Raw genomic sequence first — 21,105 nt, 5'->3', positions numbered from 1 at the left:
TTCCCTGTGGGAAAAGGAAAATCTTGTTTCACTTATCAAAGGTCTGCACTTTGTGTGTGGAACTGAGAAAGTTCTGCCTGCTTGGAAGGTAAAATCTCCTCCAAACAGGCTCAGGGGACAAGTGTGGCTGCCCTCAGTGTGCATATGTTTAGCTGAATATCCTAAAACACCTCAAGTTATTTATTAATTTCAAAGCAAACCTCAGTACCCTCCCAGCTGTTCTGTTAGTGTGATGCCAGGAAACATCTCTCACCAAATGGGTGAACTTTGCATTCCCTCAGAACCTTTTAAGTATAAACCCTTGCAAACCAAGGTTTTTAGCTGAACTCCTTGCAAAGCAAGGCTCTGGTCAGCATGGACCAGCTCAGTGGTGTCCCCAAGGATATTGGAATGTGTTTGTTTGATTCAACCATAACATCCCTCCTGACCTGGACTCCCCCACAGCTTGTTTTACTGGAATTAGGCTTGGAGCATTTTGCACTACCCTTATTGTGATGTTCAGTGGTGCACTGGAAATATTAAACTTTGAGAAAAGAAAATTATATATATACATATATAAGACATGAACACATTCTCAACCTGCTTTTCAGGCAAATCCTCCTGGTGTGTTGGCATTGCTGGATGAAGAATGCTGGTTCCCTAAAGCTACTGACAAGACATTTGTGGAGAAATTGGTCCAAGAGCAAGGAACTCATTCCAAGTTCCAAAAGCCAAGACAGCTAAAGGACAAAGCAGACTTCTGCATTATTCACTATGCAGGGAAGGTAAGGGCTCACCGTTAAATTCTAGTTTGGAAAGGTTGGTTTGGGGAAAGTTCTCTGCTTTCCTTCCCAAGCCTGGATGCAAAAATAGACAACTTCTGCCTTGGTTGGAGCAGAACCATGCTGGTCTACAGAGATTTTAGGGAATCTCTGTAGGGAATTAGGGAATTTTAGGGCTGTCTGGGTTGGGATGAAGCCCAGGTTGGTATCAATGATTTTTTAGCTGCTGAGCTGGGGTTTATTTGGGAACCACAGGTTTGGCCCTTTAAAGATAAGAAATTTGTTTTCTGTATAGGACCAAGTGTTTAAATGTAAATACTGTAGAGAAATTCTAAAAAAATCATGCTGCAGCACATCCTTTACTCTCCAGTAATTTAGATAAAGTAATTGGTGTCTGTCCTAGAGCTGGTTTTACATCTTCACAATGAAACTTATTTTGGCAATAAACTGGGCAAAATAACACACAGCTGTCAGTAAGAAAGCAGTCAGATTGCTGAATTTTAAAGAAAACCCCATTTACTCTTCCAAAAGCATGACAAACTTTGAGCTGTCCTAAGGAGGCTCAGCCAGCAAATGTGAGCACCAGGCAGGGCTGGATCTGAGCCTGGAGGTCTTTGCCAGCCTTGGTGATCCTGAGCATGGGCAGTGAGAGGAAAGCACCTCTGGTGTTTGATGCTGAGAAACGGAAACCTGGGGCTGGCTTTGCTCTGAGCCTGAGCCCTTGGCTGCCCTGCAGGTGGACTACAAGGCAGATGAGTGGCTGATGAAGAACATGGACCCCCTGAACGACAACGTGGCCACGCTCCTGCACCAGTCCTCGGACAAATTCGTGGCTGAGCTTTGGAAGGATGGTAAGAGAGCTCTGAGCACAGATTGTTGGTGGTTTCACCTTGCTGGATGAGTTGTTTGAGGTTTTCTTAATGCCTGTTCCTTCCTCACCCTCCACTTCTCCATTGTAAATCCCTACAGCATTTTCTCTCTTACTTAGTGCCCAAAGTCCACCAAGGAAGCTGAGTTGCACCTCTGGTCCCTTGCACATGTACCATTTCTGAGTAGCTGCTTCTCATGTTCATTACTGGAACTGATGCTCACTTATTACTTGTTGCTCTGTGTCCAATTCCGTGTGGAATCTTGTCCAGAACTCTTGGTTGGGACTTGCTGCAGTGGAGTCCTGAGTGTGAACAGCTGGGGTGGTTCTTGCTGTTGGTAAAGCGTTGTAAACACTGTCTCAGTGAGCACCAGCGCAGTTATTTCCTGTGCAGGGGTGGGTGGTACTCTGGAAATCCACATCTCCTAAAATTCATTGCAAGAGCAGCTGTAGCAGTGCTGAGATTAAGATCAAATCCTGTTCTAACTGCACACTGCTGCTCAGCCAGGTTACCTGCCCATCACCTGGAAGTATTTATCAGTACTTGCACCAAATGACTCCAAAAAGCAGAAATAGCCACATAAATACTTAGCAGGGACTTTTCTATTCTGCTTTTTAACATCATAGTCTACTGATTAGAGCATATTTACATGTCACAGGATATAAACCTTGCAGTTTGTTACTTGAGGAGGAAATGCAGCTTGTGATTTAGGTGGTGCTGGAGGTTAATGTGAGTTTCCCTGTTTGGGCAGCCAGAGAGAGCAGCTCTAATGAATCTGTAAAGAACTTTTTGGTTGGGGATCTGCCCCTTTCCCTTGGAGGACACACACAGAGCAATTGTGTTTTGGTCCAAATCCTCACACCCTGTTCCCACAGACCATTGAAATGTGCATGGGATATGTTGTGGCACAGTGAAGTGTGTTTGCAATTGATGAACCTGTTGTTTTTACTAACTCAAGTGTCTTGTGTATCTGCTCTTCTGTCTTTGTGTTTCTGCTGTTTCTCTGCCTTAGAGATTCAGAATATTCAGAGAGCCTGTTTCTATGACAATATTTCTGGTCTTCATGAGCCACCAGGTGAATGGATATAAAACACTAGGCCTACTAAAGGCAGGGCTGTTGTACCTCCAGGAGAACCATTTTTGCTCGTAGGCTTGCATGAACTTCTCATTTCATGCTGAATTTAGGTAAACCCCCAGCCCAGCCCCCCTGGGGCCCCCAGTGCATTCCTGTCCAGCTGCTGCTGCACACACACAAAGCATCTCCAGTTTTGCATTGCAGATGAAAAGGTTTGTTGCTTCCTGGTTCCATGAGGAGATGTAGAATTGCCTCTAAAAGTGACAATTCTGGTAGCTGCAAGCATTTGAGAGAATGCAAAAGCTTTGGAACACTATCAAGCTTCTTTCTGCAGTCCAACATTGACAAAACTCTGGGTTGTTTTAGGACATGGCTGTGTCCTTTTGGGAGGAGAGCTCAAGAAAGTATCAGGATGAGTGCTGCAGTTTTAGTGGGGGTAGAAAGTGAAATAAACTTCTTCCAGCCTTGTTGGAATTGTCCTTTTATTTAAAAGCCTATTAATTTTAATATTTATATAAGCTGCAGATGTTTTTTGGGGTATTGAGAAATCCATAAATGCACTTGGAATGTTTTTGAAGACACTTTAGATATTTAGTTCAACTTCCTTGTCCTTCTTGGATTCCTCTCCCCAAGTTTAGAAACACATGGATGTGAAGGTTGTGCCTCAGATTTTGGGTTTGTCTCTCACCACTCCTCATACATCCCATCCCTGAGGAAACCAGGGATATTCCCAAAGGAATTCCTGCAGAGCTTTGATCCAGGGGCTCCAGCCAGGGGTGATGGCCCAGTCATGCAGTTCATGCTTTAAACCTTTAGGCAGAGCTCACATTTAACTCCAGTCATCCTGTTTGGAATATAAATCACCCTCGTAGAGCTGGAGCACAGAGGGGAGCAACACAAAACTGCAGGATCAGATCTTTGCCAAATTGTAGGAAGTACAAGGTGAAATAGAGCTGAGTGGTTGCAGTCCTTAGTGGGGCCTGGTGGGTGCAGGTTTCCAATATTGGCAATCACTTCATCCCCTATAAAACTGACTCCTGTAGTCTCTGTCCCATGTCTGATTTGGGACTGAATTCTGCTTTAAAACCAATATTTGGGATGTGACCTTATAAACACCTTATCACCTACTTATTTCTCCAACTTTAGTAAGTTTAATTCTTGTGTTCAAAACCTTGTGGAGGATCCAGGCTCTGCTCTACACACAAGACTTAAAACTGATTATTCAAATTTGCTGCCCTATGTTTCTCTGCTTTTAATTTTCCCTTTTTTTTTTTTTTAATAGACCTTTGACCAGTTGAATATTGGGAAGAAGTTAAATAGTGTCCCTTATTTGTCAGATAATTCTGGTAATAAAGCATAATTCCCTCTGCTTTGGTTTGAACGAATTTGAAGATAATGTGACAAAATTGAAGCTGTAGCCTACAAACAGATTTTTGTTTCTGGCTGCCCAGCTTGGATTTCATGGAGAACCCACAAATGTTGGGATCTGCTCAGTCCTAAGAAGCACCAGCTGTAATTAGTGAGGTGTTAAACCACCTGTGTATCTTTTAGTGAACTGTTTAACAATCCTTGACATGCACGTGGAATCACCTTCAAGGTTTTAATAATGGCACTCACATTTCTAACTGTGCTTCTGAAAACCAAACCCTTGAGATCCTTACCCAAAATGTTCCAAAAAATCAAAGACAAATCTTTATTGTGATGGTTTATTAAAGACAGCTTGGAAGTGCTTTGGTGAGTTTTCCTGGTTAGAAACTTGTCTTTTGGGCAGGGAGATTTTTGCAAGTGTATTTAAAAATGGGAAGAATCTCCCAAATAGCAGCTGAGCACAAGTCTGGCAGATACTTTTTCCCCTCTTGTCCCTGAAGTAACACTATTTCCAACTCTTCTGGAAATCTCTATTGAAAGATGAAGTAAACTCAGGTTTAACCCATTGTATTTAACCTATTCTATGTCAAAAGTGACTTTCCATGCACAGATGTGTAATTCCAAATGTTGAACCCATGAACACTGTGCACTGTAAGGACTCAGACAGAGAGCTGCCTGCGAGCTGGCATTCACCTCTCTACAAAGTGATTTAAACACAGAAACAGCTTTCCTGGTCATGTAGAACTGCAGGTAAAGAGCTGGATATTTCAGCCTGTACCTCCTGAAGCTGCACTCCTGTGCTGGATGAGTCCGTGGCTGTTGGTCCCCGAGCTTGTGTCGCGGTCCCGCTGCGCCGCCTCGCCCGCCAGCGCTGTCCCCGGCTTCTGCTGCTGCTCCCGTGCCACCAGGGCCACCAGGGCCCCCCTGCCCACCCCTCGGGGAGCCGCTCAGCCCTTGCCTCTTGTCCCCCGCAGTGGATCGCATCGTGGGGCTGGACCAGGTGACGGGCATCACGGAGACGGCCTTTGGCTCAGCCTACAAGACCAAGAAGGGCATGTTCCGCACCGTGGGCCAGCTCTACAAGGAGTCCCTGACCAAGCTGATGGCCACGCTGCGCAACACCAACCCCAACTTCGTGCGCTGCATCATCCCCAACCACGAGAAGAGGGTAGGGGCTGCAGGCCGCTCCTGCTGCTTGCTTCTCCTTGTTCTCACCTGCCCTGAGCCCTGTGTCCTGCCCGGGCCTTCCCTCTCCGCTCAGGGCTGTCACACTGGGCAGCGTCTGCTCAGAGTTCCCTGCATGTGCCCTGACTCACCCAGCTGCCTTCTGGCCTGGAAAACTGAAAGTACACTTTGCCACTGTAATAATTAATTTAATAATATAATTTAATTTATAATTTATAATTGATTTAATTTATTTAATTTATGATTTAATCATATAAATTAATTTTATAATTAATTTAATAATATAATTTAATTTATAATTTATAATTGATTTAATTTATTTAATTTATGATTTAATCATATAAATTAATTTTATAATTAATTTAATAATATAATTTAATTTATAATTTATAATTGATTTAATTTATTTAATTTATGATTTAATCATATAAATTAATTTTATAATTAATTTAATAATTCATTTAATACCAATTTAAAGAATCTGTGTTTTGTTTTGTCCAGGCTGGAAAACTGAAAGTACAGTTTGCCACTAATGCCAGTTAAAATAATCTGTGTTTTGGTTTGTCCAGGCTGGAAAACTGGACCCACACCTGGTTCTAGATCAGCTCCGGTGCAACGGGGTTTTGGAAGGAATAAGGATTTGTCGGCAGGGATTCCCAAACAGGATCGTGTTCCAGGAATTCAGGCAGAGGTAACAGCAGCAGCAACAGCCTTTTCAGTTCTTAAGAGCCTTTTGAGTTCCTTATTAAATAATTGGGGACCCCACATTCGTCCCTTCTCTCCCAGCCCAGCTCAAAGAAAATCAAAACCTGATTGTGAGGCCGTGAACTTGTGTGTTTAACTGCTGCAGTTTGTTCTGAAGGCAGTAGGCAAGGGAAACAGTCCAAAACTGGCTGCTGGAAAAGCTTCCTGGAGGAATTCCCTAACTGTGCTTTTTTTAATGTTTATGCTATCAATTGTTAATTAGTTAAGATTAATTGTTAATTAGTTAAGATTAATTGTTTATGCTATAAATCACTAAGTTTATACTATAAATCACACTGCTTATTGCTGAAGGTAAAAGTATTTTTTCATTTATGCTGTAAGTTTATACTATAAATCACATTGCTCATTGCTGAGTGTAAAGGTGTTTTTTCATTTGCCTTCCAGGTATGAGATCCTCACTCCCAATGCAATTCCCAAAGGTTTCATGGATGGTAAGCAAGCCTGTGAGCGTATGGTAAGTGTTCATAGCTGAATATTGTCTAAACATTGAAAAATTCCCCAAAATTGTCCTTTTCTTGCTGTAACAACAATGCCCTTGCCTGTGTGTTCAGATCAGAGCCTTGGAGCTGGACCCCAACTTGTACAGAATTGGACAGAGCAAGATCTTCTTCCGAGCTGGAGTCCTGGCACACCTGGAGGAAGAGAGGGACCTGAAGATCACAGACATCATCATCTTCTTCCAGGCAGTGTGCAGGGGATACCTGGCCAGGAAGTGAGTGTGCTTTGGGACTGGATCTTCCCTCGGCTCTCCCAAGCCTCTCTGACAGGGAGCTGTGCTTTAAAACTTGAATTTCAGGAGAGATTTTGAGTGTGTTGCCTGAGGAACTGTAATTGTACCCTGGGTATTAAGAGGATTTTTGCCTGGGGAGAATTTGCACCTTCATTCCTCAAGAATATCTCCTTTCCCTGCTCTTGCCTTTGTGGCACACACAGCCCTTCACAGTGGCTGCAAATTCCTTTGTCTCTCCTCCTGTCCCACTGGAGGTTCCTGGAAGTTCTTTGGAAAGCTGCTTTTTAAAAATTAAAGTAGCAAATCCATCCTGATTTTGTCTTTTTAAGAAAAAAACCTGTTGAGAGTAAGGGAAAACAGAATTTTTAATTATTGGAAATGGTGACTGCAGCTCTTGCTCTGACTCTATAGGAGCAAGAACTCATAAATTCACTGTAGTTACTGAAATTATTTATAAGCCTATTTACTGTCTGTAAGTGTTGTAGGGTTGGGTAACCTAAAAATTAAATGACGGTCAGCTGTATTTAACACATTTATTTATTTAACTTCTCGCTGTCTTCAGGGCCTTTGCAAAGAAGCAGCAGCAGCTGAGTGCACTGAAAATCCTGCAGAGGAATTGTGCTGCATATTTGAAGCTGAGGCACTGGCAGTGGTGGAGAGTCTTCACCAAGGTTCCTTCTGTTCTTTCTTTTCTGTTCCATTCACCTATAAAGAGCTGAGTGCAGGCTCTCACATCTTCATTTCCCACCTGTGCAGGTGAAGCCTCTTCTGCAGGTCACTCGTCAGGAAGAAGAGCTTCAAGCCAAGGATGAGGAGCTGATGAAGGTGAAAGAAAAACAGACAAAAGTGGAGGCAGAGCTGGAGGAAATGGAAAGGAAACATCAACAGGTTTGTGTCCAAGATCAGCTTTTGATATGCAGGACATGGATTATTGTGCTCTGGCCCATGTGAGGGAGCCAAGGAGGGTCAGGTGAGCTGATTCCCACTCTGCTGGAGTGTGGAATAGGAAGATACAGCATTGGAATGTGGAATAGAGATGCAGAAACATCTTACCAAAACAAAACCTGATTTTGTGGCCTTCCCTGGTTTACAGGAGAAATTCAGTGGCAGTTTCATTCTGTGCCTGGGCTGGGCAGGCTGTGGGCAAGCACTTGGGGCAGCTCTGCAGATCTGGTGGCTTTCTGTGCTGGCAGAAATTTGGTGAATAAAGGAAGAGCAGTTCCAGTGTCACCTGGAGAGACAAGGAGCTGATGGATGGACCCTCAGCGGGTGGGGGCACTCCAGGGCTGGCAGGCAGTGCCTCCGTGCCCAGTGACAAGTGGCATCCTCAGGGATGGGGACTGGGACTGGCCAGAGGTGCCAGGATCAGCCCATGGCACTGCCCTGCCACTCTGCAGGAAATGCCACAGCTGGTGTCCTCTGGGCTGCTGCTAAAGCCTCTTGGTGTGGGATGTGGGCATGGGAGGCAGGAACTGGAGCACAGCGTGGCCTTGAAGTACCTCTGTGGCTGTCACAGGTGTGATCTCTCACCAGAGTCTCTGAAGTGTCATTTTTAAAGCTTCACCGCCTTTTGTATTTGCAGGTGCTGGAGGAGAAGAACATCCTTGCAGAGCAGCTCCAGGCTGAGACAGAGCTCTTTGCAGAGGCTGAGGAGATGAGGGCTCGCTTGGCTGCCAAAAAGCAAGAGCTGGAAGAAATTCTCCATGATTTGGAGTCCAGGGTTGAGGAGGAGGAGGAAAGAAACCAAATATTGCAGAATGAGAAGAAGAAGATGCAGGGCCATATCCAGGTATGGCTCTCAGTGACTGCAGGTGGGGAAGTGGGATGGGAAGCTCCCTCAGCTCCTCTACAGGATAGAGGAATTTGGCTCCTGAGTGGAATAAAATGATTTCTCTTCTCTTCTCTTCTCTTCTCTTCTCTTCTCTTCTCTTCTCTTCTCTTCTCTTCTCTTCTCTTCTCTTCTCTTCCCTTCCCTTCCCTTCCCTTCGGGATATAAATCACTGCCCAAACTGAGAATTAGAGTCTTCTCTTCTCTTCTCTTCTCTTCTCTTCTCTTCTCTTCTCTTCTCTTCTCTTCTCTTCTCTTCTCTTCTCTTCTCTTCTCTTCTCTTCTCTTCTCTTCTCTTCTCTTCTCTTCTCTTCTCTTCTCTTCTCTTCCCTTCCCTTCCCTTCCCTTCCCTTCCCTTCCCTTCCCTTCCCTTCCCTTCCCTTCTGAGAGAAATGTTCCTTTTGGACTGAAATCCAGGGAACATCATGAAGGAAATGACTCCTTTGACTTCACTAAGACAATTAGGTTACTTGATTGAGGTGTTTTTGAAAATCAGATTATTTAGATGCTTCCTTTTAAATAATGGTGGCCCTGAAAAAGGGAGTAGCTGAGAACTTACCTGTCTTTAAAAATATTAAAAGTAGTTGAAGAGGGAATAAACTCCACTTCTCACAGCTTTTGATGCAATTTAAAAATGTCTGTTAATCATATTTAAGTGAATCATGTTTAAATCCTCAGAAGCATAGGACATTATTGCTTTTTGACTCTTTGTGTCAATAACTGGACTGGCTCAGCTGTGATACTGAAATAAGGAGAGTTGTTTCCTGTGGAATCTCTTCCCAGACCCTGCTGGTTTTCCACCAGGTGCCCCATTCAGCTGCAGTGTGCTGGGAAGCCTCTGAGCAATCAGCCTGATCTGATTGGCTGTCATTAATTACAGATTTTTTATTTTATAGTTGGAATGAGGAAGGTGAAGCCTGTGGCAGTGAGTTTGTGTTTCCTAGAGAGCACATTTATTTCACCCAAAGCTGCAATCCAGAGCATCAAAAATTCCATGTGCATCCCATGGCCCTTCCTTGCTCACCAGATCATTGATCCTGTAAATGAATCTGACAAAGGAAGTGTGGGTTTGGTGTGTGTTAGGGCAAGAGGCTTTTCAAAATAACACATCTTTGTCACTAAGTTCAAAAAGCCTAAGTTACCACCTGGATAACCTGGAAAATGCTCAGATGCAGTTGTCTCTGTTCCCAGGACCTGGAGGAACAGCTTGATGAGGAGGAGGGAGCTCGGCAGAAGCTGCAGCTTGAAAAAGTGACAGCTGAAGCAAAGATCAAGAAGATGGAGGAGGAGATCCTGCTGTTGGAGGACCAAAATTCCAAATTTCTGAAGGTGGGAGCAGTGTGCAGGGTGGAGGTGCCAAGGGACAGCTCCCAAAGCTGCTGTCACAGGGTCTGGGACACCTCTGGGATGTGAGACACTGGAGAGGAGTTTGGGCTGACGTTCCAGAGGGAGTTTGTCATGCACACTTCCCAGTTCCATGACTCTCCCAAATCTTAGAGCTGGAAAAGTGGTTTATAGCTGCCATTGTTCTCTGCAAACAGATTCCCAGTGCTGTCCTAAAGCCAGGCCTGCTGCGTGCTGAATTCCAGGTCTCTCTTGGAAAATAAAGAGTTCATGGTTCCAAACAGTTCCAGTTGATCCTTGACATTGGCAATCAATTGAAATAAAATCTGCATTAGAAACAAAATGTGTAATAGAACCTTGTGCTGTCTGACAGCTTCTGTGGGTTCTGTACATTCCTTTATTTGCACTGCTCAGGGACTCTGTTGAAGTTATTTTGAAGTTATTTTCCCTCTCCTCTCTCCTCCCAGGAAAAGAAGCTGATGGAGGATAGGATTGCTGAGTGCTCTTCTCAGCTGGCTGAAGAAGAAGAAAAAGCCAAAAACTTGGCCAAGCTGAAGAACAAGCAGGAGATGATGATCACAGACTTGGAAGGTTTGTTGTGCCTGGAACGGCCTGGGGGCAGCCAGGAGGGGATGGATCCCCTGGGGCAGGATCTGAGCTGGGCACAGCCAGAGCTGCTGCTCCAGGCAGCTCCTGGGGGAAATGTGTGTCTCTGGCAAGGCTTGCTGCATCTGCCTGCTCAGTTCTGTTCAGCTTGTCAGGTTTTCATTTTTGAGAATCCTTTATAGACACACTCAGAAATTCCTGCTCTTGCCTGTATCCATTAACACCAGGGGAAAACATCCTGGCTCCTGGAAGCTTCTCCCATTTTCCTCTAACACCAGAGCAGTGTGTTCCTGCAGGAATGGCAGCAGGCACTCTTTAGGCTTCCAGGATTGTGTTTCAATAAGCAAATCCCAATTGTTTTGCTTTTCTTAAATATTTATCTTCATTATATTTATAGATATATTTTATTTTGTAGTGTTTTATTTTATTGAGCAGCCTGCTCTAGTGGAAGGTGTCCTGCCCAAAGAATGAGCTGAGCTTTAAGGTCTCCTACAACCCAAACCATTCCATGATTCCATCTAAAATGGCTCCATTCCTTAAGCCATTTATTTCTGGTTGTTTTGCCAGTGTTGTCACAAGTTAAACCTGCCCCATATGCAACCCTTCTTGATTTTGTGTTGTTTTATTTTCATTACTATAGATACTGCGCAACATTAACGAGCTGCCAAGTCAAAGTTGCAAAATAATAGAGAAAGTTGTTCTCTGAGCCCTAATTTGGGAATGGCTCTTGCACTTGGTGTGCTGGGGCCTGTCTCAGTGCATATTTTGAGGCTGATGTGCTTCTGGAAGGACGTCAGAGTTTCACCTTATCTGTGCAGGCAGGTGTTGAGCTGACAGGGGGAGCAGTGATTGATGAGCCTTGTCTTTGACTGTTCATTCAGAGACTCCAAGGTGGGTCTAAGCAAGCTTTACTCACTGGAAAATAATGCTGGAGTAGCTCTGTGCTTAAATCAGGACTAGGAACGTGACAGATGTGTTTGGTTACAGAGCCAGTCCAAGACTGATGACCTTAGAAGTGGAAATTAAAATTTATATTTAAGGCATGCAATTTCTTGGCTAGGAAAGCAGAGTAAAATGATATTTACTCTTGGAGATGACTCAAGAAGCCATTAAGGTCTCTCTGCTAGAGTCTTGGCACTGCTAGGCACTGATATTTGGGGAAAAAAATTAATTCAGTTTGCTGGGAACTCTCTGAATTACAAAACTGAGTCTTGTGACACTGCTGTAAGTGTCACCCACCAGGAACTTCATGTAAAAACAGAGGGGAAAGTACAAATCTTTGGGAATGTGAAACTGCTTGGAGAAAAGCAGAGTTACCTTAGGTTGTCTGGAGAACCCCAAAGAGCCCAGGGTGGCCCTGAGGTGGTTCCTGAGCAGGGCTCCCTTTCCATCCTGTCCAGAAGGAGCTTTGGGAAGGGTGTGAGGGAAATCTCTGCACTGAAGAGCCACAACGGACTGAACAAGGGAATGAACTCCTGCAGTCACTCAGAATTGTACATTTGTGCCATTTATGCCCTTAGATCTGGGCTGAGGCTGTGAATATTATATTATATTATATTATATTATATTATATTATATCATAATCATATCATGTATACTAAAACTATACTTAAGAAAAAGAGAGGATAGATACATCAGAAGGCTGAACGAGAATGGTAATGAAAAGCTCGTGACTGACTCCTCAGAGTCCCACACAGCTGATGGTGATTGGTCATTAAGTAAAAACAATTCACAGGAAACCAATCAAACATGCACCTGTTGGTAAACCATCTCCAGACCACATTCCAAAGCAGCCAAACACAGGAGAAGCAATCAGATAATTATTATTTACATTTTTCTCTGAGGCTTCTCGGCTTCCCGGGAGAAGAAATCCTGCAAAGGGATTTTTCAGAAAATGTCCCAGTGACAGCTGAGGTTGCTGTGGCCCTGCTGGGGGGTGCCTGTCCCAAAGAGCTCCTCAGGGCTGGATATCCCAGCTGCCCAATAAATCCCTGGGAGGGAGCTCTCAGGGCTGCAGAGTTTTGCTGAATATTGATGGGATGTGATTAAACAGCACAAACTCTTGTAAAATGGTTTATTCAAGTTTACTTTAAGCTATGCCATTTTCCAGCAGATTTTTGGAGTGTGGCCTAGCCCTTCCAAAGCCATGCAATTGTTCCAGCCCACAGTTTGTCTTCTTTTTTGGGTGTTGATGTCTGGGATTATCTGGCCTAACAGCTCAAGCTGCTCTGTCAGATCCCACTCCTTATTTTCTACCAAGATGTTTCTGTGGCCTCATCTCAGACTATTCACAGTTGTCAGAGACTTTTCCCCGACTTTCTGGCTAAATCATGGCAGTTCTCCTTTGCTATTTCATTTTTCTGCAGGCTGGAGAAAGAATTGAGGCAGCATAAATTCAACTTCCCACCCTTCCTGCCACCCCAGAGTCCCTGGGGGTGACAAGAGGGACAATTCCACAGGAATTTAATTCTGTGCTTCCTTTAGAACGCCTGAAAAAGGAGGAGAAGACCCGCCAGGAGCTGGAAAAAGCTAAAAGAAAACTGGATGGGGAAACTACAGACCTGCAGGACCAAATAGCTGAGCTGCAAGCCCAGATTGAGGAGCTGAAGATCCAGCTGGCCAAGAAGGAGGAGGAGCTGCAGGCTGCTGTGGCCAGGTCAGAGTGGGGCAAAGCTGCTCCCCCAAAGTGAATTTCCCCAGCTCTGGAGCCCTGTGCTGGGCACAGAAATGGCAAATCTACAGAAATTCAGGGATCCCTCAGCATCCTGGCTCTGCAAACCTGCACAAAGGACAAGTTTCATGTGATATAGCAGTGTTTGGGCTCTGGAAGCTTTTTTAATCTCCCAAAATTCAGCCTCAGGAGGGAAAAATGTGTGTTTCTTGTTAAAAAAGTGCTAGGCAGCACAGACTTTCTCTGGGTTTGTGTGATACTCCTGCAATCCCATGTTGTGCTGAGCACCACCTGTCTTTCTAAAGTATAATTTTGCAGGAAGAGAAAACTCTACAGATGGAACATTTCTGGGGCAGTGTTGAGGTCTACAAAATTGGAATAGCTGACTGTAAAGTAAAACTTGGTAATCCTGATAGTGCACCTTGGCTTTATCTGTGGTACCTTTGATCCATCCCTGCAGGTGTCCAGGCTGGACAGGGCTTGGAGCAGCCTGGGAAGGTGTCCCAGCCCATGAAGGGTGGCAATTTGAGATGTTTAGGGTTCCAATCCAACCATTCGATAAATGCTGATATTTATTTTATTCCAGTGGCAGAGTTGGGCTGTGTTTGTAGCTAATTTAAGCAGGAGGTTCTGAGGAGGTGCAGCCCCAGTAAGCGTGGTGCCTGTTTGACAGGGGGGATGAGGAAGCAGTGCAGAAGAACAATGCCCTGAAGGTGATCAGGGAGCTGCAGGCTCAGATTGCAGAGCTCCAGGAGGATCTGGAGTCTGAGAAGGCATCGAGGAACAAGGCAGAAAAGCAGAAAAGGGATCTGAGTGAAGAGCTGGAGGCTTTGAAAACTGAACTGGAGGATACTTTGGACACCACTGCAGCACAGCAAGAGCTGAGGTAGGGTCGTGGTCTGTGTAAGAAAGCACCACTGAGATTCAGCTGCGATTTCTAAAACCTGAAATGCTGATTTTTGGGTGACCCTTTGTGCTTCCTCCAGGACAAAGCGAGAGCAGGAGGTGGCTGAGCTGAAGAAAGCAATTGAGGAGGAAACCAAAAACCACGAAGCCCAGATCCAGGAGATCAGGCAGAGGCATGCCACTGCCCTGGAGGAGCTCTCTGAGCAGCTTGAACAGGCCAAAAGGGTGAGAGGAAAAGGAACTTTCTGCTTCAGGGGTTATTATATGTATATAATAATAGATTATATAAATTATATATATAATTATAATATAATATAATATAATTAATATAATATAAATTATATTATATATAATATATATTATATATAATATATATTATATATAATATATATTATATATAATATATATTATATATAATATATATTATATATAATATATATTATATATAATATATATTATATATAATATATATTATATATAATATATATTATATATAATATATATTATATATAATATAATATTATATATTATAAATACCATAGGCAGTGTGGTTCCTTCCAGGAGCCCTGAGCTGAGCTTTCCATGCTCACAGAGCTAAGCTGGCCTCTCAAAGTCCATCCCAGCTGTTGAGATTTCTCATGTTGGTTTGACATGCTGCTATTCAGCAGCACATCAGTGCTGTGTCCTCTGGTGACCAGCAGCAGGAGGCACAGGTGGATCACAGCTCCTGGTCTTGTTCAGAAGGAGAATTCTTCCAAAAAAAGAAGCGTCTGGTTTTTGAAATTACACCTGGGATCATTCACAAATGTGTGTGTGGACAGTTCCTGTCCTGTGGTGGTGTTTTTATGTATTGTGAATACTGCACAAGCTTCCTTAGCATTCTAAATTAAGTGAGAAATGTAGTAGTTAAAGTATGATTTTCACCAGCTTTATTCACCTGAAAATCTTCTGCATGTCTTCTGCTCCTTATTCAATCAATATTCTCAATAAGAGCATGAAAAGATGGAAAAATACCCTGCAATCTGAAACAAAGCTCCTGTGACAAGATGATGTCAGCTCTGGGGATGTGGCAGAAATGGCACTTAAACATCCCTGGTGCCAGTGACTGCTTTGTGAAAGGCTTCTGACAAATGGCAGTGCAGAGCTGAGAATTGCTCTGTTCTGCACTTCCAGGCTGCTCTGCCCACTCAAATCAGGGCAGCCTTGGTTCATATCTTCCCTTTGTTTCTGTGAGATGAGCCATGCTGAGCTGTAAATGGGCACATTCCTTCCTCCTTGCAGTGCTACCAAAACAGTCATTTCCAGGGCTGCCAGCCCAGATCCCGCCCTGCTGCTCCTCACCCTCACCTGGGGCAGAGCAGCCCGGGTTCCTCAGCCTTTGCTGACACCCAGAATGTTCCTCAGCAGCATTTCACTCACTGCTGAGCATGGCGCCTGATCTGCACTATCACCTGTAGCTGGAAACATTCACCTGCACCACAGAGCTGAACTTCTCCCCTTTTGTCTTCCCCAGTTCAAAGCAAACCTTGAAAAGAACAAGCAGGGCTTGGAGTCTGACAACAAGGAGCTGGCCTGTGAGGTGAAGGTGCTGCAGCAGGTCAAGGCAGAGTCTGAGCACAAGAGGAAGAAACTCGATGCTCAGGTGCAGGAGCTGACTGCAAAGGTGTCAGAAGGGGAGAGGCTCAGGGTGGAGCTGGCTGAGAAGGCAAACAAGCTGCAGGTAAGGCTCTTGGAATACTAAAATCCTGGAAAACCATGTGCAGAAATGACCTGATGTGGGAGGTGAACTCAGCAAGGGCTCTCGTGGACCTGGGAGGCCTCAAAGTGGTGCTGTGACATCAGTCCTGAGCTGTGTGACATCAATCCTGAAATGTGTGACATGAGTCCTGGGCTGTGTGACATCAATCCTGAGCAGTGTGACATCATTTCTGGTCTGTGTGACATCATTGCTGGGCTGTGTGACATCATTGCTGGGCTGTGTGACATCAGTCCTGGGCTGTGTGACATCAATCCTGGGCAGTGTGAGAGTTGCAGTGGCTTTGATGGGTTTGCCTTGGCTGGGGACTGAGCAGACTGGGCTGAGCTTTTCCATAGGGATGAACAAAAATTGGTGGTGGCCACAGCTGGGTTTGGTGCTCCAGGCTGGGAGCCTGGCAGGGAGGGGGTGCAAGCACAGCCCCATTTTCCTGGGCAATGGAGCAAAGAGGCCAAATGCAGCCGTGGGTGACTCTGAACCCCAGCAATGAGGGCTTCAGGTAAATGCAGGTGAAGCTCTCCCAGAGGGAATGGCCCAGCTCTCTGGGGGAAGCTCTCAGGCTGCCTCTCAGTGTATATAAAAGCAGTGTAGCCCAAAATAATGAGCTGGCACCTGGCAGTGACCTTTCCTCTTTCAGAGATGCTTCAGGCCCAGCTGCCACCCTAATGATCCCTGAATTAATGCTTGCATGAAATAGATGGTGCTAGAATTAAAAACAGCATTAAAATGTGAATGCAGGGATGAGAGCAAAGTGCTGAATATCAGAGCTCAATAGCCTGGCTCTGGTTTTGCTACTGCACCTCAGGACTGACATTCAATTTCCTGTTTTGTGGCCAAACCTCAGTGGTTTTAGCTTGCTGTCTCCCTCTGTTGTGCTCTGTGCCTGGAGTTTGCTGAGGCTCTGTGCTGTGCAGCTCCAGCCCCAGGGGAATTTGGGCTGAGCTCTCACCTTTGGGCTGCTTGCCTTGCAGAATGAGCTGGACAATGTCTCCAGTCTGCTGGAGGAGGCAGAGAAGAAAGGGATCAAGTTTGCCAAGGATGCAGCCAGTCTGGAATCCCAGCTCCAGGATACACAGGTGTGTGTGTGCAGCAGAGCTGGGCTGGCCATGGAGCTCTGCTCCTCAGGGAGTGCTGGCTGCTGACAGAAAACACATCTTCATTCATGCTTTGGAAAGTCCCCTGGGTAGAAGCTGAATTTCCTGTCCAGCCCAGTGAGATGGGATGGGTTGGGATGGCTCAGCCACATGGGGAACCAAGTTTTCATTATCTGAGCTTCACTTCCTGAGAGCTGGGAGTTCTGTTTTATGTCTTTGTCTCTGAGGGAGATGAGAATAAATAAAGAACCCTTTCCAGGCAGAATTTAATGTCAATATCCTTGGGATATACGAGGAACAAGAGTCTTCTGCTGACAGCTTCAAATTCTTACAGCTCAAGTTCAAACTCTCAGGTTTTGGTTCTTAATTAAGAAAATGCAGCTTTCTGCAGATAATCATCACTTCAATATATTTTATCTTGCCTGTATCAAAGTTCTAATGGTGGCCACTTAACTGTGAATAATGTTAATCACAACTGGAGGGGTTTGTAGGGAGCAGGATGGGGGTTACACCTTCCATTACTTTGTTATGACAGAAGTTTCCACCTTTAAAGTGACCTTTATATTGAAACAATGCAGAAAACCTGGAAGCATGCTGCCATTGCAGGATTTGCTGCTCCATGTTCTTCCCAGGTGGTTTTTAATAGGTGCTCTGTGCTTATCTGAAAAAATAAAAAATGCATTTTGAAGGTGACTTCTGTGCTAGTCCCTTGAAAGATGGGAAAGTATCATCCCTTACTTTCTAGAACAGACTCTGGCAGGGGTTCCCTGACTAGAAATCTGCTTTATGAAGGTTTAAGTGTGCCCAAAATGAGTGGTCAGTGGCTTTTGGAGAACCCAAATAACAGATGTCTTCATAAAGCACGTCCTTGTCCCCACATCCGAGGGAGGATAAACCGGGGAGCCCCCTGTGGAGCTGTGGGGGTTTGGGAGCACACTGAGCCCTGCCCGTGCTGTGCTCCAGGAGCTGCTCCAGGAGGAGACCCGCCAGAAGCTCAACCTCAGCAGCAGGATAAGGCAGCTGGAGGAGGAGAAGAACAACCTGCAGGAGCAGCAGGAGGAGGAGGAGGAGGCCAGGAAGAACCTGGAGAAGCAGATGCTGGCCCTGCAGGCCCAGGTAGGCTGCTGGGAGTGGCAGCCCTTGTGTGAGGAGCTGTCCCAAACTGGTGTCGCAGAGTTTTGGGGGACACATCGCGGCACTTCCACGGTGCTGGGGCAGATTTTGGAGTCAGGTTCCCGCTGCAGTAACAATTCTGTGTCCCCTGAACTGTGATGGGCAGGGCTGGGGTCTCTGGGAGCCTGAGAACTGCCAGGTTTGTGTTCCCTTAGCTTGCAGGAACTGCTCCTGCTGCTGCACTTTGCCCCTGTGCCTTTCCTCCCTCTGGTGATGCTCTAAGGGACTCCACTTGCTCTCTTTGAATTTCAGTTGGCCGAGGCCAAGAAGAAGGTGGATGATGACTTGGGAACCATTGAAGGGCTGGAGGAGACCAAGAAGAAGCTGCTGAAGGACATGGAGTCCCTCAGCCAGCGCCTGGAGGAGAAGGCCCTGGCCTATGACAAGCTGGAGAAGACCAAGAACCGCCTGCAGCAGGAGCTGGATGACCTGATGGTGGACCTGGACCACCAGCGGCAGATCGTCTCCAACCTGGAGAAGAAGCAGAAGAAGTTTGATCAGGTACTGCAGTCTCCTGCCACCTGCCTGGCCTTTTAGGGTTTTTAAATGGCACCTTGTAATTGCTGCTGAGCCTTGTGGGAAGGAGGGTCTGGCTGTGGTTGTAGGTAAACCTGTGAGCAGCTGGCCTTTGCTAGGAGCAGTCTGTCACTCCCAGGTCTGGGAGCCAAATGCCACCTCTGAGGCTTGTTAGAGCAAGTGATCATGTAGAAGAAGAGAATTATGCTGGAACAAAAACTTTAGAGTTCTATTGTAATCCCTCAAGGTAGACTAAAAAAGGATCTGAAAGATGGGAATCATATGAAACTCGAGTCTTGATGAGGGGCTTGCTTCCTCCTCTCACCCCAGAGCAGCTGTAGCGGTTCCCTTACTGGCACTTTGCTCACAGCTGAGGGAGCAGACAGCTCCTGAGGGCCAGTTAAACACTGCTCATGAGCCACTTCTGAGTAAAACACCTGAGGCAGGGAGGACCTGGCTGTGGAGCTTAGGAGATGGATTCATTGTTTGTCATGTCCAGATGCTGGCAGAAGAAAAGAACATTTCTGCCAGGTACGCAGAGGAGCGGGACCGTGCTGAGGCAGAGGCCAGGGAGAAGGAAACCAAAGCCCTGTCCCTGGCCAGGGCCCTGGAGGAGGCCCTGGAAGCCAAGGAGGAATTTGAGAGGCAGAACAAGCAGCTGCGTGCAGATATGGAAGACTTGATGAGCTCCAAAGATGACGTGGGCAAAAATGTGAGTATGGTTCCACAGGCTGTTTGTTCCAGCCTGGGGATAGCAGGGAAAACTCCCTGCCTGGAGAAGGGGCTGTGGGGTGGTGTTCACAGGGGTCCCAGGACGAGGGAAGAATGGAGAATCTGACTCCATGTTTCAGAAGGCTGATTTATTATTTTATGATATATACATTATTTTAAAACTATACTAAAAGAATAGAAGAAAGGATTTCATCAGAAGGCTTGAAAGGAAAGGAAAAGAATGAGAATAAAATCTTGTGACTGACCAGAGTCTGAGCCAGCTGGGCTGTGATTGGCCATTAATTAGAAACAACCACATGAGACCAATCACAGATCCACCTGTTGCATTCCACAGCAGCAGATAATCATTGTTTACATTTTGTTCCTGAGGCCTCTCAGCTTCTCAGGAGGAAAAATCCTGGCAAAAGGATTTTTCATCAAATATCATGGCTATTCATGGCTGTGCACCAGAGCAGAACTTTCTGAAGTTCACCCAAAATACTGGAGGAATTAATGCCCAGCATAGTTCACATCTTCAAGAGCTGTGTTCTCACCCTCATGGGGGTCCCAGACACCAGTTTTGTACCTCTGGGTCGGTGGAGCTGGGACCACAGTCAGACAGAGCTGGTTTTGTGTTGCAGCTGTGCCAGATCAGGGCAGCCACTCCCCATTTGTGTGTTGCTCGATATATTTATTGTGTGTAAATGAGGGAAAATGAGGATTTCTGTTACCTTTGGTCAAGCTGAGTTGCAGGACATGGTTGGACCAAAGGCAGAGCAGAACTGTGACCCCTCAATGTCCCTCCTGCAGCCAGCTGAGGCAAAGGGACCAGGGCAGCCACTGCCCTCCCTGAGCTCAGAGCTGCTGCTGCGAGAGGCAGAACCCTCGAGGACAGCTCTGAGCAGAGGTTGTGCTGCAGGTCCACGAGCTGGAGAAGTCCAAGAGAACCCTGGAGCAGCAAGTGGAGGAGATGAGGACTCAGCTGGAGGAGCTGGAGGATGAGCTGCAGGCCACAGAAGATGCCAAGCTCCGTCTGGAGGTGAACATGCAGGCCATGAAGGCCCAGTTTGACAGAGATCTGCAAGCCAGGGATGAGCAGAACGAGGAGAAGAAGAGGATGCTGGTGAAACAAGTACGTGTGCTTTACTGTGTTGTAGGCAGGAGGGGAGGAAGGGCTTTGGCCACAGTTCTGGGTCTCTGTGCTAGCAGAAAAATAAACCCCTTGGCCTAAAGATTCCATCCAGTGGAAACCCCAAACCACAGCATTTTTACAAACCATAAATAGTTCTGGCTGAGGGATGGCCACTGTCCCCAGGCAGGGTCAGGTGGTGCTGGTGGCCTCCAAAGCCACTCCAGGAGTTTGGCTGTTGCTGCCTGGCTGTGTCCCCAGGACAGGCATACCTCAGCTGCATTTTCAAGCCCATCCTATTCAATGTCCAGGAACAAATCCATGGATGCTGAGATAGATTTTTAACAGTCTCCTAAATGCAAATCATGATGCTGCCCTCATGCCCTGGGTGCCAGCCTGGCCCTGCCCTGCCCAGCCTGGCAGGGGCTGGTGCTGATGCTGCCCTGGGTGCCCTGGGTGCCAGCCTGGCCCTGTCTGGTGCTGATGCTGCCCTGGGTGCCCTGGGTGCCCTGGGTGCCAGCCTGGCCCTGTCTGGTGCTGATGCTGCCCTGGGTGCCAGCCTGGCCCTGCCCGCCCTGCCCAGCCTGGCAGGGGCTGGTGCTGGTGCTGCCCCGGGGG

At 46.1% G+C, this 21,105-nt stretch overlaps 1 protein-coding gene across 2 annotated transcripts in view; it reads left to right on the top strand.

The window, feature by feature from the left end:
• The window catches only part of MYH10 (myosin heavy chain 10), an 83,548-nt gene that overhangs the window by 55,398 nt on the left and 7,045 nt on the right, over nt 1-21,105 (top strand). For both annotated transcript variants that reach the window (XM_005427859.3, XM_005427858.3), the window contains 20 exons: nt 591-764; nt 1,498-1,612; nt 5,048-5,241; nt 5,828-5,949; nt 6,408-6,477; nt 6,575-6,735; nt 7,316-7,424; nt 7,510-7,641; nt 8,336-8,542; nt 9,773-9,910; nt 10,393-10,516; nt 13,016-13,187; nt 13,876-14,088; nt 14,189-14,333; nt 15,622-15,828; nt 16,836-16,940; nt 17,922-18,074; nt 18,384-18,632; nt 19,147-19,359; nt 20,278-20,490. In XM_005427859.3, the coding sequence (XP_005427916.2) occupies nt 591-764; nt 1,498-1,612; nt 5,048-5,241; nt 5,828-5,949; nt 6,408-6,477; nt 6,575-6,735; nt 7,316-7,424; nt 7,510-7,641; nt 8,336-8,542; nt 9,773-9,910; nt 10,393-10,516; nt 13,016-13,187; nt 13,876-14,088; nt 14,189-14,333; nt 15,622-15,828; nt 16,836-16,940; nt 17,922-18,074; nt 18,384-18,632; nt 19,147-19,359; nt 20,278-20,490 (3,216 nt within the window). The remainder of the gene's footprint in view (nt 1-590; nt 765-1,497; nt 1,613-5,047; nt 5,242-5,827; nt 5,950-6,407; nt 6,478-6,574; nt 6,736-7,315; nt 7,425-7,509; nt 7,642-8,335; nt 8,543-9,772; nt 9,911-10,392; nt 10,517-13,015; nt 13,188-13,875; nt 14,089-14,188; nt 14,334-15,621; nt 15,829-16,835; nt 16,941-17,921; nt 18,075-18,383; nt 18,633-19,146; nt 19,360-20,277; nt 20,491-21,105) is intronic.

The sequence above is a fragment of the Geospiza fortis genome, unplaced genomic scaffold (genome assembly GCF_000277835.1).
Source record: "Geospiza fortis unplaced genomic scaffold, GeoFor_1.0 scaffold485, whole genome shotgun sequence".
Taxonomy (NCBI): domain Eukaryota; kingdom Metazoa; phylum Chordata; class Aves; order Passeriformes; family Thraupidae; genus Geospiza; species Geospiza fortis.
This window is presented reverse-complemented; position numbering and strand designations above follow the sequence as displayed.